Source organism: Brachyistius frenatus, unplaced genomic scaffold, assembly GCF_029030835.1.
Source record: "Brachyistius frenatus isolate BFR_SWC_R1_liver_20210118 unplaced genomic scaffold, ASM2903083v1 Contig_320, whole genome shotgun sequence".
NCBI classification, from domain to species: Eukaryota; Metazoa; Chordata; class Actinopteri; family Embiotocidae; genus Brachyistius; species Brachyistius frenatus.
In genome coordinates, this window is record NW_027210919.1 from 60,001 (window position 1) to 76,553 (window position 16,553).

General features: G+C 50.2%; 1 protein-coding gene across 1 annotated transcript in view; it reads right to left on the reverse strand.

Annotated features, from left to right (window-relative positions):
- LOC138635623 (rho guanine nucleotide exchange factor TIAM2-like) overlaps window positions 1–16,553 on the reverse strand; it is a 28,673-nt gene that overhangs the window by 1,387 nt on the left and 10,733 nt on the right. The window contains exons 3-25 of the mRNA XM_069723198.1: window positions 15,850–15,999; window positions 13,771–14,850; window positions 13,091–13,580; window positions 12,401–12,576; window positions 10,794–11,018; window positions 9,876–10,061; window positions 9,595–9,726; window positions 7,585–7,650; window positions 6,716–6,794; window positions 6,490–6,579; window positions 6,216–6,404; window positions 6,051–6,127; window positions 3,705–3,893; window positions 3,431–3,499; window positions 3,224–3,349; window positions 2,724–2,832; window positions 2,463–2,642; window positions 2,200–2,318; window positions 1,425–1,533; window positions 1,175–1,233; window positions 749–839; window positions 572–659; window positions 1–62 (exon numbers count right to left, since the gene is read on the reverse strand). The exon at window positions 1–62 is cut by the window's left edge and continues 1,387 nt beyond it. Of these exons, the coding sequence (XP_069579299.1) occupies window positions 1–62; window positions 572–659; window positions 749–839; window positions 1,175–1,233; window positions 1,425–1,533; window positions 2,200–2,318; window positions 2,463–2,642; window positions 2,724–2,832; window positions 3,224–3,349; window positions 3,431–3,499; window positions 3,705–3,893; window positions 6,051–6,127; window positions 6,216–6,404; window positions 6,490–6,579; window positions 6,716–6,794; window positions 7,585–7,650; window positions 9,595–9,726; window positions 9,876–10,061; window positions 10,794–11,018; window positions 12,401–12,576; window positions 13,091–13,580; window positions 13,771–14,844 (3,985 nt within the window). The 5' untranslated portion in view covers window positions 14,845–14,850; window positions 15,850–15,999. The remainder of the gene's footprint in view (window positions 63–571; window positions 660–748; window positions 840–1,174; window positions 1,234–1,424; window positions 1,534–2,199; window positions 2,319–2,462; window positions 2,643–2,723; window positions 2,833–3,223; window positions 3,350–3,430; window positions 3,500–3,704; window positions 3,894–6,050; window positions 6,128–6,215; window positions 6,405–6,489; window positions 6,580–6,715; window positions 6,795–7,584; window positions 7,651–9,594; window positions 9,727–9,875; window positions 10,062–10,793; window positions 11,019–12,400; window positions 12,577–13,090; window positions 13,581–13,770; window positions 14,851–15,849; window positions 16,000–16,553) is intronic.

Consider the following 16,553-nt stretch of genomic DNA (forward strand, 5'->3'; position numbering starts at 1 on the left):
GCCCTCGGTCTCTGAGGAGGGAGCGAAGCGCTCGCAGCACGCTGGCCTTCGTCTCCACGCCGCTGAAACACAAGTCAGGAGGCAGGACCTGTCAATCAACGTTATGAAACGAAATGATTTATCTTCAGGGAACTCGGAACCTTCAGTTCCTCCAGCAGAGGAACCAGGAACCAGGAACCAGGAACCAGAGTCCACGTTAGGACTCCCTGCTCGGGGGGTCGTTCTCTCTCAAGCTTCAGGGAAGTTTGTGGGCGGAGCTTCCAGCATTTTACAAACAATTAAAACAACAACAACAACAACAACAACGTGCAGCTGCAAATGTACTCCGTTTGTTTCGTTGTACTTTCGGAGCTGCAGAAGAAATCAGCTGTTGATGCGTCTGCGCACGAATATTTTATCCGACGGCGGAAACACCGCTGAGGATTTTTGGATTAATCTAAAAAAACAAAAAACAAACCTGACGCCTTAAAATGTTTTCAAAAAAGAACATTTAGGCATTTTTTTCTAAAATGAGTTTAAACCGTCATCGACGTGAACAAACCGACGGACGGCGGACCGAGGAGGTTCGTACCTGCTGCACAGCTGGAACACCGTCTCCGGACGTCCCTCCACCTCCGACCGGCTGTGGACGAGCTCCCAGACACACGCGTCCGCCGAGCCTGAAAAAACAAGCAGCACCGACGGTCAGCTCGGCCCGTCGCAGCGCCCCCTGCTGGAGCGACGAGCGCCTCCTTGACCGCTCACTGACCTGTGACGGTGGCCGGTCGCACCTGAACCGCCGACACCGGGATCAACCAGCGGAACCTGAAGGGGTCCAGATCAGCTGGGCGGGAGCCGGGCTGTCCGACGGGAAACACAGTCGTAAAAAAATACGTACCGTGTATGTACGGAAGCCCGGACAGTTTTATATTTATCTTTATTTTATTTATGTTTGACTTTATACTCTATTTCCTTAATTTTGGACTGAAAAGTAACTCAAATTCTTTGACTTCCCATGAATCTTATATTTTTAATCATGTATTTTTTTCCTCATATTGACACTAATGGGCTTCCGTAGGATTTGTGATTATTGTAAAATCTAAAGTAAGCAAAGCAGTGGGTTCCTTTTACAAAACATGTTTTTATTTTGGCACTAATGGGCTTCCGTAGCCGCGGCTCCGAAGCGTGGACTCACCATCCTCTTCTTCAGTTTGCCGTTCTCCCGGTAGACCAGGATGACGGCTCGTTTGAACACTGAGGACGAAACGGCAGCCGAGTTAAAAGTTGAACTCGTCATTCTTTACGTGAACTTTTCTTTCCGACAGGTGAAGCAGGTGAAGGAGGTGAAGCAGGTGAAGGAGGTGAAGGAGGTGAAGCAGATGAAGGAGGTGAAGGAGGTGAAGGAGGTGAAGCAGATGAAGCGAGGCGAGAGTTTCTCCACCCACCGAACAGCGTGAGCTCCGGCTCCTTCCTCAGCCGGCCCAGACAGGGAAGAGGGTTCAACCACACCACCGACGAATGGACCAGGAACTCCCCCATCGAGATCTCCGTCACCTGGAGGAGGGGCAGGAGGCACCGTTGGAAACCCCCCAGTCACTGAGTGTGTGTGAGTGTGAGTGTGTGTGTGTGTGTGTGAGTGAGTGAGTGTGTGTGTGTGTGTGTGTGTGTGTGTGTGTGTGTGTGTGTGTGTGTGTGTGTGTGTGTGTGTGTGTGTGTGTGAGTGTGTGAGTGAGTGTGAGTGTGAGTGTGTGTGTTTGTGTGTGAGTGAGTGAGTGTGTGTGTGTGTGTGTGTGTGTGTGTGTGTGTGTGTGTGTGTGTGTGTGTGTGTGTGTGTGTGTGAGTGAGTGAGTGTGTGTGTGTGTGTGTGTGTGTGTGTGTGTGTGTGTGTGTGTGTGTGTGAGTGTGTGTGTGTGTGTGTGTGTGTGTGTGTGTGTGTGAGTGAGTGAGTGAGTGAGTGTGTGAGTGAGTGAGTGAGTGAGTGTGTGTGTGTGTGTGTGTGTGTGTGTGTGTGTGTGTGTGTGTGTGAGTGTGTGAGTGAGTGAGTGAGTGTGTGTGTGTGTGTGTGTGTGTGTGTGTGTGTGTGTGTGTGTGTGTGAGTGTGTGAGTGTGTGAGTGAGTGAGTGTGTGTGTGTGTGTGTGAGTGTGAGTGTGTGAGTGAGTGAGTGAGTGTGTGTGTGTGTGTGTGTGTGTGTGTGTGTGTGTGTGTGTGTGTGTGTGTACCTGTTTGTCTCGTCCACTCTGCTCTGCTGCCAGCTGATCGAACACGCAGCCGTAATCCTCGTAGATCTTCTGCATCTCGTTGATGTGAGTCGCCACCTTCTCCATCGCTCTCAGAGCCTCTGAGTGGACAACAGAGGACACGAGGTTAGTGCCCCCTGCAGGCTGCAGGCTGCACTGCAGCAGTACTGAACCTGTTAGGTGTGTGTGTGTGTGTGTGTGTGTGTGTGTGTGTGTGTGTGTGTGTGTGTGTGTGTGTGTGTTACCTGTCAGGTGTGTGTGTTCGGGGCTCTCGGGGTCGGTCAGGGACACCAGCTCTCGGAGCAGCAGCGGATACTTCAGGACTCTCTGAACAGGTTTGATCAGGTACGACTCCAGAGACGACGAGTGCTGATTGGTCGGATTCCTCGTCTCCAGGAAGTGCTTGAAGGCTCCGTCTGTTTTCGCTGCGTCGGACGTGAAGGTTTAAAGTTCAGATCAGATTCAGATTATGGACGGATACGGAGTTTAAATTGATGGGTCGTCACCTCTCTCCAGAACCTTCTGGACTTTGATGTGGTTGGCGCAGAAGCCGCTGTAGAGCTTGAAGTGGTCGGCGTAGTAAAGGAAAGATCCGCCGAGCGAGAAGAGGAGCATCTGAGAAACATAAACACAACATACAAAAACAATGAAATCAAAAGAAACTCATTATTAAATAAGAATTCATAAAAACAATAATACTGTTTATGACACTTTTCATACACAAAAAGCAGCTAAAATTATTTTGTAATTTAAAAAACAGTTAATTCAGAAAAAGGAAACATTTTAAATAATAAACAACTAAACATAAAATGTAAATAAATGACATTAATTGGAGAAAAGTACAATTAATAAATACATGTAAAAATGAAATGGAAAACAAAAAATACTGAATGAAATAAGACTTCTTTTTTTTATTTAAAAGAATGAATAATTAAATAAACAATTAGATTAAAAAGATGAACGTTGCAGAGGGGCTGATGGATAAATCAAAAAGAGGGATGTCCACCTTGAACTGTTCGGGGGTTTCCAGGCTGCTGAAGTTCGGACAGGCGGCGATTCTCTCCTCCAGCGTCTGAAGGAAAACCCGCTGGAAGTCCAACATCTCCGGCAGGCTGCCGAACAGCGCCTCCATCTGGAGGAGAGACGCCACCACGTCACACGCAAACAAACACAAGCCCACGTCCGAGCGCTTCCCGCTCTCGCTGGTTTTTACCTCGTCTTTGCTGAGGAAGGTTTCCCGCTGCAGCGGCGACAGGTAGATGTCCAACAGGCGGACGAGATCCTGACGACAGAAAGAAAGAAATTCAGACGTGGAAACGAGAGCTCGAAGAAAATCACGTAAAAAAAAAGACGTTTCTGTTCGAGAAACAACGAATGAAAAACAAAGAAATAATAAAACAATAAAACGCTTTTATTTGATCCTTTTAGTTGCAGTATTTGCAGTATTTGCGGTATTTACGGTACTTGCAGTACTGCAGTATTCTGACCTTGACGTAGGACTTCTCGGTGTCCACCAGCTCCTGGATGACTTTACGCAGACGCTGACACACACTCAGGTGGGCGGAGCTTGTCGGCTGCGGGCCGACCTCTCTGCCGTACGGGTTTTTGGGGACGTCGGCGTCCGCCGCTCGGCCTGTTGGGAAGGTCTGGTACAGCGGGAAGACCCGGTCCACGCTCTGAGAGGACAAACAGAGAGGTGGAGGGTCAGTGTATCATTACGTTGACCTCAGGTGACCTCGGCTGACCTCGGCTGACCTCAGGTGACCTCAGCTGACCGATCACTGCGTAACCACGACACCGGCGTGTTTTGCAGAAAAAAGATTGCCAACATTTTTTTACGTGCCGTGACGACACGCGAGACAAAGATGGCAGCCAGAAAGACACGCCTCCAACGCGCTCCCTGTGGCGCCCCCTTCAGGACTCCACTGGTAAAGAGGCCGGTTTTAGTTCCAGAGATTCTCAAAAGCTGAGCTGCTGAGTCGGGAGTTAATCTGTGCACTTGATGTTTGGAGGTGAGATCAGAGACGGATTAAAGCCACGTCGAGGCCAAACAAGTCAGGCGTGAACCCGCTGAACCCGACGGAGAAACAGGAAGCAGCAGCGACCGGTTCGACCCCGACGGAGAACGAACGGGCCGCCTCATTGGTCATCGTAATCTGCGCTGTCAGACGCTGATAAATCGCTGACGGGGCGATAAATCCAGATCGCTTCTAATAACCGACGACGACTTAAACTTTTAACTTTGACTAGATTGTTTTTAAAAGAGAGAAACGTGAACTCAGGAGGAAGTGGGGGTATCCATGGTTACGGCTGCGTGCAGCACAAGTGGTTTGAGGTCCAAACGCGCTTCAACAGAGTCTCTACTTTTGGATTTTAATGTCGAAATGCAAAAATAAAATATAATAAAAATCTCCCTCCTCTTAATTAATTCGGTTGCTTCAGACTGAACTCGGAGACTTTTTTCAAAACCTCTCGAGTAATTTTTTACTTTTAATTTGAAACCATCAGATTTCACGAGTCAGCAGGATATTTTATAGGTTTTTATGTCCTGCCGACAGATGTGACTATCCGGGTCCGATCAGACGGTCCTGATCCAAACAACCTGGAGTGTCTCCTCCTGTGATGAAGGAGCAGCCCCCCCCCCTCCCCGCCCCCCAGCGTCTTTACCAGCAGGACGAGGCTGTCGGCGGGCCTCCAGCAGCGCAGGCAGCGCGCCGCCTCGTCCACCAGCCGCTCCACCAGCCGCTCCACCAGCCCGACCACAGGCAACGCCTCCCTTCCCTCCTCCCCTCCCTCCTCCTCTTCCTCCTCCTCCTCCTCCAGGGTCTCCTCGTCCTCGTCCAGCGGCAGCACCCAGCACAGAGCGCCCATGCCAACGGAGCAGGAGGTCAGGGTCAGAGGTCGCCTCCGGGACCGGCCAGAGGGGGACAAGCTGCTCCCAAACAACATCTATGATTCTGTACGAGCGGACGCCATTAATCCCTCCGACTTCACACACACTTCTGACCGAGTAAGCCCGGATTATCAGGCTGATCGTGGGTCATGTGACACACGCCGGGTCACACAAGAGGATTGTGGGAAAGGATTTCTTCAGGTAAAGTTCGAGGCGGTTCAGTAGACGTGGGACTCCTAACGGCCGACCTCTTCTTCCTGCCAAACCACACCTTCAGAATAAAAGCCTCATCTATATTTTCAAGTGATGGAACAGCTGCTTTCACCTGAACATGAGTTCAGCGGAGACTCTCGGCCCGACCAATCAGAGCCCACCGTCTTTCGTGACCTGTGTGATGTCATCACGGGGGAGGAGCCAGGGACCGACTTCCTGAAACCAGAGTGTAAAACGAGCGATGTGTTGTGTCTGATACTGTCCGTCTCGTGTGTCCTTTGGCCTGTCTTTACTGTCGCCATGGCTACAGCCTCTGACCTCCTATTGGTCAGTGTCGCGGACACGTGGTGGAAGTCGTCACACGAGGAGAGAAGGAGAAAACGCAGTGTGGGCGGAGCCGATGGCGATCTCAGAATCAGTAAAGTGGTGACGCCCCTCGACTGTCGGCATGGTGATTGTTTCCATCGGGTAAATCCAGATGTTCTACTTATATCCTTGTTTCTCTGGTTGCGCCCTCTAGTGGAGTCCTCCAGTAACACGAGGAGAGCGCCAACGTTCAAACGGTTGTCGATGACAACGAATAAAAGTGCGACAGGAAAAGAGTGAAAGGAGTAAATCAAACATGGAGGACATTCTAGTATCAAAGTGTTTAGACGTCACAGGAGGAGAAGGAGGAGGAGGAGGAAGAGGAGGAGGTGTCTGTGTTTTCTAAATGACTGAACTTCACCTGCTCGCCGTCCTCAGACGTCTTCGTGTCGTCGGTCGGCGGCGGGACGCCGGCTGGATCGGCGACGAGCGATGAAGCTGCGAGATCGACAGGATTTCAATATGAACCTCGTTAGAATCGACACGAAGAAGCAGGAAACATCCGGTGAAGGACGGATGAAGCTACCTGTGGACCAGGTCTGGAGGTGGAGGTGGACCGGGGGGGCGGCGCCGGGCTCCTCGGGTTCGGCCGACTCGTCTCTCCTCAGCAGCAGCTGCAGCTTCTGGTGTCCGAAGAGACTCTGCAGGAGGTCCAAGTCCAGTCCGGACACGGCGGCGCCGTTCACAGCCAGCACCTCGTCGCCGGCCCTGAGGCCTGATGGGAAACAACCGCAGGGGGTCAGAGGTCAGAGACGAGGAAGAGTCTGTTCTCCGTCTCTGTAGGACATCGAGCGTTTTACCGTCTCGGGCCGACGGTCCCAGCGGGACGACCTCGCTCACGAACACGTGGCTTTTTCCCGCTCCGTCGACGTGACCCGTCACCGCGAAACCTGCAGCGTCACAGGTCGGGCGTAGAGAGGTGAGCAGACCGATCATTCTCACAAATAAGATCGAAAATCACCTTTCCAAACGTAAAATCTAGTCGCTCCACTTCCTGTGCGTTTGATTGTGACGTGTTTTTCTCACCGAAGTCGTTCTCCGCGTCGGGGCGACAGATGTGCAGAGTGAAAACATCTGGAGCTGCGATCGGATGCTCTTCACACAGCTGGAAGCAGACGACAACGAGATTTGATTGAAATCTGAATCGGGACAATAAACTTGACGAGACTTTGACTTTGTCAGCAGGTTTTTAAGAGAGAAACATGACGTCACTCACAAAAACAACAACAACAACAGAACAATCAATTAAATATTCCTTTACATGATTTGCAAATCATTGCGTTCTGGTTTTATTTACATTTTACACGACTTCACCACTTTTTTGAACAGTGGAGGGTCTAAAATTATAAAATAACAAAAACAAAGAAAGACCGAAAAAAAAACCCCGAAACAAATACGAAACCAAACAAATAAAATACAAATTAAAAACGTTCACAGATGAAAACAAAAGAATATCTGCCTTTGACAAACTAAAAAAAAATTTCTTTGGATAATTTTACTCTTTCAAACTGTTTGAATTATTAAAAAATGAAAAAATGAAATGTAGAATAATAGAAAAAATATAAATAAATATTGATTTTATGACCGATATTGTTGACATTTTGTAGTAATACATCAGAAACTTGTCACATTTAATTTAACAACAGATTTCTGTTCCCTTACGGTTTTTCATGTCAACACGTCTTCTGGTTTGTAATAATCTGGAAATGAGCAGTTTGTTTTATTTTCTCCTTTTAACCACAATTGATCATTAAATGTATTAAAATAAAAATAAAAAAAATATATGAGAGTTTTAATGACAAAACTAAGATATTACTCCTCAGTCCTGATCAGGCTGTGATTCTGCAGGAATAAATTAATGATGTAAACATGCAGGCAAATCAAAGTGAACACACCTGCAGATCTGCAGCTCGGCCAGCAGAGGGCGCCACCTCCATCTGTTTGGACACGTAGTCCAGGGTCTGCAGGAGGAAACACATAAAGATGAGTCATTACGCTTCACCTGTCTTCAAGTCAAAGACAAGAATTGAATAAACAGTGTGAAACTTTTATCTGTATAAAAAAACCTAAAAAAAGTAGCAGGAAGGGAAAATATGTTGAACAAAAACACAAACGATAAATAATAACTTATCTTGCACAAAATTATTAATTTTGACAAAAGTTAGAAAATGTTACTGAGTCTGTAAAACTGTTCATTGCAGCGCCCCCTAGTGGTCGATTTATTCAAACCTTAAGGGTCATCCACAGACTGTAGTAAAGACGTCACTGAACACGGATGTTCTGACGTAAAATATCGTCCGGTGTGTAAAAATCTAAACGGATCAACGTGTTAAAGTTTCAAGAACAACGTAAGATCAGAGTTTTAAAACGATTCGTCCTGCTGGAGACGAGATGTTGAAGAAAGATGGACAGAGAAATAAAGACAGTCCGCTTCACCACCTGTGGAAAGATACTGCGCTGTGATTGGCTGAAAAGTGTCACGGGGAGGAAGGAAGGAGACGACGAGAGGAAGAGAGGAAGAAAGGAGGCGTCATGTCGAGAGGAAGATGACGGAGGAGGAAGGAGCTTCAAAGAGCAGCAGCAGAAGAAGAAAGGAGGTGGAGGTCGTGACGGCAGGACATGGAGGTCATGTGGAGAGAGGGGGAGGGGGGGTCAACTCCAGCCTCTGTGGACGGATTAACGCTCAGGGACAAAGGAATCCTGGGAGAATAAAGGCTCTCGAGGCTTTTAATCCTCAAACACCTCCTCCTCCTCTTCCTCCTCTTCCTCCTCCTCCTCCTCTGTGTCCACAGTTCAGCAGCTGCTCTAAACATCTGTCCTCCTAAACAAACTCTTCCTCCTCTTCTTCTCTCCTGTCTCATCCTCTATTTGTCCTCCTCCTCCTCCTCCTCCTTCTCCTTCTCCTCCTCCTCCTCCTCCTCCTCAAAGGGTTTAGGGGCCACAATGCTTCACAACACACTAAGCTACCAAAAGTATGTGGATGCCGTGTCACATCCTCCGCAGACTTTCTGATTGTTTACATGAAAATAGGACGAAGATTTCAGATGAAGAGTTTGTGAAGCAGAAAATAAATGCTTAAATAGTTTTTCACACACACACACACACACACACACACACACACACACACACACACACACACACACACACACACACACACACACACACACACACACACACACACACACACACACACACAGTAAAGTCATGACTGAGCACTAACTAAAAATACACTTTGCAGTCTATATTTATCCGTAATTACAAAATTACAAATGATAAAAGACTCAGATACTCTGATCTGTTTCGGATCAGCCCCGTGGAATCCTGGGAAATAAAATAAATGAGCGGTTGAGTTGAAATTACAGGTTTGTGGAGTAGAAGCAGTAATCAGAGCAGAGGAGCCGCCGTCAGTCTGGAGTCTGAAGACCACCGACCGACAGTGAACGCACCATCACACACGAGTTCTGCTTAAATCTGTGTTTCAAATGGACTTCTGAACAGGCGACGCCGACGTTGCACAGGACGGAAGTTCTCCCCTCAACTTAAAGGATGTTTGTTCACGGCTCGCCGTCTCTCATAGTGATGTCATCAGAGAGGAGGAGCCAGAGGACCGGCTTCCAAACAAAAACCATGGTGTCCAAAAGAGGCGTGTCTAACTCTGTCCGGCCCAATTCTGTGACTCTCCTTGTGAAAGGGGGAGGAGCTCCAACCTGGAGACCGCCCACCGAGCAGGAGAACCTGACCCATATGAAGCGCCTCATTTAAGATTTTTTTTTAAGTGTATTTTACCAATCTGTAAATGTTATTAAAACACGACGCTTTCATTTTATGTTCAATAAATAAACGCAGTAAAGACGCAGCCTCACGTGTTTGACTCGTTATTTTTATAAAACCGGCGTGAACGTTACCTGAGGAGCCGAGCGAGTCCCGTCCCGCCGACTCAGCGTCTTCAGGGAGGACGGCAGACCTCGTCTTCTGCCGCTTCCTCCCGACACCGAGCGACAGCGGCGTCGCAGCGTCGCCTCGTCACGGCTGCACACCTGCAGAGAGAGAGAGAGAGAGAGAGTCACCGTCCGCCCGACACACACACACACACACACACACACACACACACACACACACACACACACACACACACACACACACACACACACACACACACACTGAAGCCCGGCAGCTGATTCCCTACCAGCGCGTGGAAGGACGACACCGAGAAGACGCCCAGACGTCCCAGCATGCTCTTGGAGGGCCGGCTGGCCACAGCGAGGAGCCCTTTGGGGTTCGGCAGCTCGCCGCCCTGCAGGCTGGAAAGGTAACAACGCAGCCGGAACAGGTCCAGGTTCAACTTCTCCAGGTTCTGATCCCACTGCTGGATCTGAGCACACACAGGAGGTCACACACACACACACACACACACACACACACACTCACACACACACACACACACACACACACACACACACACACACACACACACACACACACACACACACACACACACACACACACACACACACACACACACACACACACACACACACACACACACACACACACACACACACACACACACACACACACACACACACACACACACACACACACACACACACACACACACACACACACACACACACACACACACACACACACACACACACACACACACACACACACACACACACACACACACACACACACACACACACACACACACACACACACACACACACACACACACACACACACACACACACACACACACACACACACACACACACACACACACACACACACACACACACACACACACACACACACACACACACACACACACACACACACACACACACACACACACACACACACACACACACACACACACACACACACACACACACACACACACACACACACACACACACACACACACACACACACACACACACACACACACACACACACACACACACACACACACACACACACACACACACACACACACACACACACACACACACACACACACACACACACACACACACACACACACACACACACACACACACACACACACACACACACACACACACACACACACACACACCTGGCTCTCCACTGCCTTCCTGTTCTTGGGCTCCTTGATGACGGACAGCTGCAGCTCGGCCATCTTCCTCATCTTCCCGTCCATGTCGATCTTGTGCAGCAGCGAGCGGCTGCGGCGCCGCAGGAGGCGCAGCGTGTCCTCCTTCCCCTGACGCTTGGCCAGCAGGGAGGCGCTGGCCGAGTGGATGGCCGTCACCCAGTTCTCCAGGTCCGTCTGGTTGGTGGCCTGAAAAAAACAAAACGGAGGAGGAAGACGGCGAGGTGAAGTTGACATCTCTGGACACAAACATAGTAAGATCCTTTTTGGCCTTTTTATCTCTTCTTCTGTCTTTTTTTCTGACAGGAATTCAAACTTCCTCCTTTAAATGTCCCAGAAGTAAGGAGGAGTTGGAGGAGGGGCTTCCTCCCCTGAAGCCCCGCCCCCCAAAAACAAACAAAAATCAAAACAATATAAATCTGCTGTTTTCCCTCCGCCTGTTTTTAATGTGCAATTTATATTTATACTTTTTTTTTTTGTAAATAAAAATCTCTGATTGGAAAATAAAGTCAATAACTGGAAACAGTTTTCTATTTTATTTTTGTAGCGTTTGAAGCTGAAAGTCGGACTTCTGTTTCAGAGAATAAAACGTGTCGGAGGACGAACTCGCTCTTCGTCGGGTCGTCAACACGAACATGTGTTGCAGTAATTAGCAGCCGTTCGCCCTCCTGACAAAAGCTCCTCCTCCTCCTCCTCCTCCTCCTCCTCCTCCTCCTCCTCCTCCTCCTCGGAGACGTTTGATTTGTGTGTCTGTAAACACACTCGACAGCTGAGAGCTAGCGAGAGTGACTCCGGGAGTGAAGAAGTTTCTCTCTGCGCTCGTAAAAAGCGCGAGGAGGAAGATCTCGCCGTGACCTTTGACCCGCTGAACTCGAGCTCTTTGCTGCCTGTAACGTTCGCAGACCAACTTCAGGAGGAAACCAGGAATCAGAAAATAAATCAGATTCATCCAAGGACATGAAACTGTTAGCCTAGCTTAGCACAAAGACTGGAAGCAGGGGGAAACTGTTAGCCTAGCTTAGCACAAAGACTGGACGCAGGGGGAAACTGTTAGCCTAGCATCCTTAAAAGAGAAAAATAAAGGTCCAAAGCTGTCGAATTCACTTTCTGTATCTTGTTGGCCAAAAAGCATTTTCACCATTTTAACCACCAATAAATCCCCATAAGAACTTTGCGGGTCCAGTTTGACCTGAATCCTGTTTGTACAACTAAATCTTGAATCCCCTTCGGTCTCCGTGGTGACGGCAGCGTGAAGCTGGCGGCAGAGGAAGGAAATGCACAGTCACCACCACCAGAGTCCTAAAATGCATTGTGCCGGTTTGCGGCGAGAAACCGAACCCTCGAATGCAACACCACGTTGTTCTGGGGACCGAAATGAAAGACGGGAGACGAGACGCAGCCGGCAATCAGGAGACCGACGCAAATATAGAAAAGAATGAGGAGAAAACTTCCCCAAGAAAACAAACTGCAGCTGGTTTCCTGGTGAAAAAAATGTCCCCGCGGCTCCCCGTCGGCTGGCGGTGCGTTCAGGGACGCTCGGGACGAGGAAAACAAGGACGTTCTGGTCTCACCTGGAACAGGTAGACGTCTCCGTACGAGTTGCTCAGACAGAAGACGTGCTCCTTGCGGGGATGTTCGGGGACGGCCTGGACGATGCTGTCGTCGGCCAACAGAGCGTAGCGGGGCGACAGCTCCTGGTCGCCGCCGCCCGTCCTCCCGTACGTCTCGTAAAACAGCAGCGAGCAACCTGAGGGGACGAAAGTCTGAAGTTCATTTATTTATCTGCTAATATAAAGCAGCAAGATTACACCTTTTTTTTTTATTCTATTCATTTTTCTTCTTTGCTAAAACCTGACAGCTACGTTACCCACAATGCATCTGGACCTGATGCCGCGTCCAGTTCAAAGGTCAGGAAGTATGAGCACTGAATGTTATTTTTTTTTCCTTTTTGTCAAATTTACTGATGAAATATTTTTCATTTTGTTGTTTTTGGAGCCAGACGTGACCATATTTGGACAAGCAAGTTTTAAGACAGTATGCCCCGCCCACCTATAAGAGGAAACCTGCCTGCAGCCAAGGCATGTCAATCAAACAAGACACGCCCACAAATAAAGCTGTGGAAACATTTCTTAGCTTGTTGATGCTTTTTGAAAGGAGTGTGTTGGAGGTGACCCCTAGTGCCCCCTGGTGGCCCCCTAGTAGCCCCCTGGTGGCCCCCAGCGGTATTACACCTGGAAACAGAGCGTGAGTATCCATCGTACCTTTCAGCGTGACCCAGTAGTGCCTCCACTTGCGGCGGGCGACCAGCTCCAGTTTCCCGTCCTTGCTGACGGTGACGAGAGCTTTGAAGGAGAGCCAGCCGGCCCGCCGCACCACGCCCTGCTCCTTCTCGAACAGGACGTCCAGCCGCTCCCCTCCTTCTCCCTCCCCCGCCTCCCCAGCATCCTCCTCCTCCTCTTCCCCTCCGTCGTCATCCTCCTCGTCTTCGTCCTCCTCCTCCTCCTCCTCCTCCGACGGCTCGGTGCGCTCGGCGGCGCCGCTGCAGCCCGTCTCCAGCTCCTGCATGAAGTTCTCGTAGACGTTCTGCCGCTGGGCGTCGCTGCTGCTCTGATTCTGGTTCTGGTTCCCGTAGGAGCCCAGGTGGACCGGAGGGAGGAGGTTCTGGTTCAGGGTGTGCAGCGGGTTGGAGGCCCAAAGCCCGGAGCTCGGGCCGCTGACGAAAACGTCGGCGGCGTCGCTGCTGTACGGCTCCTACGGAGAAAAGTGTTGAAGGAGTTCAGTTTGAGGACGAGACGTCTGGTTGTGATTCCTCCTGCGGCCACTAGAGGGAGTCACCACTCACTGAGCACACGGCGTTTTTTGTCATTGTTGCGATCAGAGACGGTAACGGTTACTACAGAAAAAATCATCTTTGTATTGAATCTTTTTTGTCGTTCCTCACCTGCATCCGCCTCTTCTTCCGGCTCAGACTTCCCGTCCAGTCGCTCAGCCGTCTGATTCGGCTCTTCAGGAAGTCCTTCCGGTTGTTGCTCTCAGGCTCCGCCCTCCGGGCGGGCAGCGTGCAGGAGGAGTAACGCTGCTCCGCCGAGCCCTCCTCCTCCTGGATGACTTCATCCAGAGGCGTCGAGAAGGAGGAGGAGGAGGAGGAGGCCCTGGGCTGCAGCGGGGAGGAGTCGGGCGCGGCGGGGAAGGCGGCGAGCGTGCGGCGGCTGCTGTAGACGCTGGCGGGTGAAGCGGCGCCGGAGTCTCCGAGGTCCGGCTGCAGGATCACCGAGTCGCCGATGCCGCTGTCCTCGGTGAGGCCGGAGGAGCAGGTGTTGCAGCCGGCGGAGGACGACAACTCGCTGGTCTCTGCGTTGGGGAAGAGGAGGGCGGAGCCAAACCCCGGCGACATGTCCTCCACCTGAGCGGAGAAGAAGGCGTTGTAGGCGCCGGCGGTGGGCGTGTCCTCGGCGCGGGGGGAGGGGCAGGAGGTGCAGACGAACACGCTGTCGCTCAGCTCGGCGCCGGCTCCCCACGGCGAGTCGTACCAGGACCCGTCGGAGCTCAGCGAGCTGCCCTTGCTGGTGCGGAGGGACGGCTCGGGGCCGGCGGCGCCGCCGCTGCCGGGGGCGGCGACGGCCGGGAGGCTCCGCCCCTGCGGCTCCACGGGGACGACCCTGGCGGCGGTGAACTCCACCCTCATGCTGCCGTCTTTGCTGAGGAGCACCTTGGGGCTGCCGCCGGCCTCGCCCCGCCCCCCCTGACTCCCCCCGCCTCCTCCCAGGTATCCACCCTGACTCCTGCGCCCGCCCGGCGCCCGCTCCCCTCTCAGCCTGCCGCCGCCTCCTCTGCCCGCCTCATAGTGCCAGGAGGTGTGCTGGTTGGCGTGGCTCCGCCCCCGACCCTTGCCGCCTCCCTGGCTGCTGCTCCTCCACCAGCTGCGAGCTGACGGCGCCTCCTCCCTCCTAGAGGGAAACCTGAGGGAGGGCTTGGCAGGAGAGACGGCGCTGCTGTGACTGTCTGCGTTTCCCATCACAACCTGGAGGAGGATGAAGGAGGATGAAGGAGGATGACATCATCAGCACGAGACAGACGCAAAGAAAAACTACGTCTGTCCGCCAGAACACGAGCAGACGGACGTCAGAGGATTAACGGGCCGAACAAATATTTCACCGAAGCTGCCGACAGCCTAACAAACATTCTTCTTCCTTTCTGAGACCTGACTACACTACCCACAATGCATCTGGACGCGCTTCCCTTCACTGGAAGATGACCGTCATCTGGAGGAGTTGTTCAAACCGGAGTCCAACCTGTCCAATCGACTTTGGAGCAAGAGACCGCAAAGCATTCTGGTCTTTGTAGGACTTTCTCTGTTCTACTTTTTCTGGTTGGAGGCAACAATTTTTTTGGAGCTGCTGAGGTTTCCATGGTGACGGACAGACCTGCGAAGAGCCCGCTTCAACATTTGGCAACAACAACTGAGATAACTGCAACAATAAAAACAACAATGACACTTTGTGTGACAATAACAACAAACACAACAACAAAAACAACAACTAACAACACAAATAAGATTTATTCTTCATCTTAATTCAAATCTTTAAACCACTTTTTTTTCTTTGTTTATCGATCTGCGTTATTATTTCCTTTGATTTGCAACTTTTTTTTTGTAATTTATAACCAAAATAAACTTAATAAACCTAAAAACAACAACAACAACAACTGCTGCTAACAAAAGTGTCTATTCACATTTTAATCTGATCAGAACATTTGATTGATTTTAATTTCAGATCTTTTTAATACGAGTCGCAGAGAATCAATGAAACCACGACGTGAAAAAAGTGTGCTGGAGATTTATGAGAAATAGTTTTAATTAAAGTAAAATAAACAAAAACAAAGTGAGTAAACAACTAAAAATGTATTGTTTTTAAAGGAATAAAAAGAAAAAAAAATCAAAGTTAATCAGTGAAAGTCCATAAAAGGCAGAATTAAAGTGTGTGTGTGTGTGTGTGTGTGTGTGTGTGTGTGTGTGTTGTACCGGTCTGTGTGTTCAGATGGTCTGCAGCTCCTTCATGCTTCCTCCTCCTCTTCCTCTCTCTCCTTGACTGAAGCTGAGTCCCTCCAGCTGCCTCCTCTCTCTCTCTCTCTCTCTCTCTGTGTCTATGTCTCTCGCCCCCTCTCTTCTCATCTGTTGGGGGAGAACACAGAGTGGGCGGGGCTTCATGAGCACACAGACTTTCCTTTTGTATGACCCATCCTCCTCCTCCTCCTCCTCCTCCTCCTCCTCCTCTTCCATGTGGTTTTCAGGAACGCTGAGCTGTTTTTTGTGTTTTTGTTGAAGGTGAATCTTTGAGCGGCCTGCTGAGGTCACCATCGAGGAGCTGTATAAAGAGTCGTCATGGATGTCATCGAAAAAACATGTCAGAAAACTCAGCCGGAGAACGTTCGCCTGACGAATCAGTAACATGAATCTTAAATTGTTTAAGTTTAAATCAGTCAGGATCAACGAGGACCATAAACTGTCTGATCAGGAGAGTTTATCTGATGACACCACGATGAAACATTGACTGACTTTGTATTTCAGGAGAGAACTGGATGCTTTTCAATATAGTCTATTGGAGGGTTTCTGTGGCGCCCCTAGTGGCCCTCAGTGGTATTACACCCCCCCTCGATCGGCTCTGAAAGGAGAAAGTCCTCTGTCCACTTTTGTGTGCTCGTCCCATCGGCCATCTGCCAGCTCAC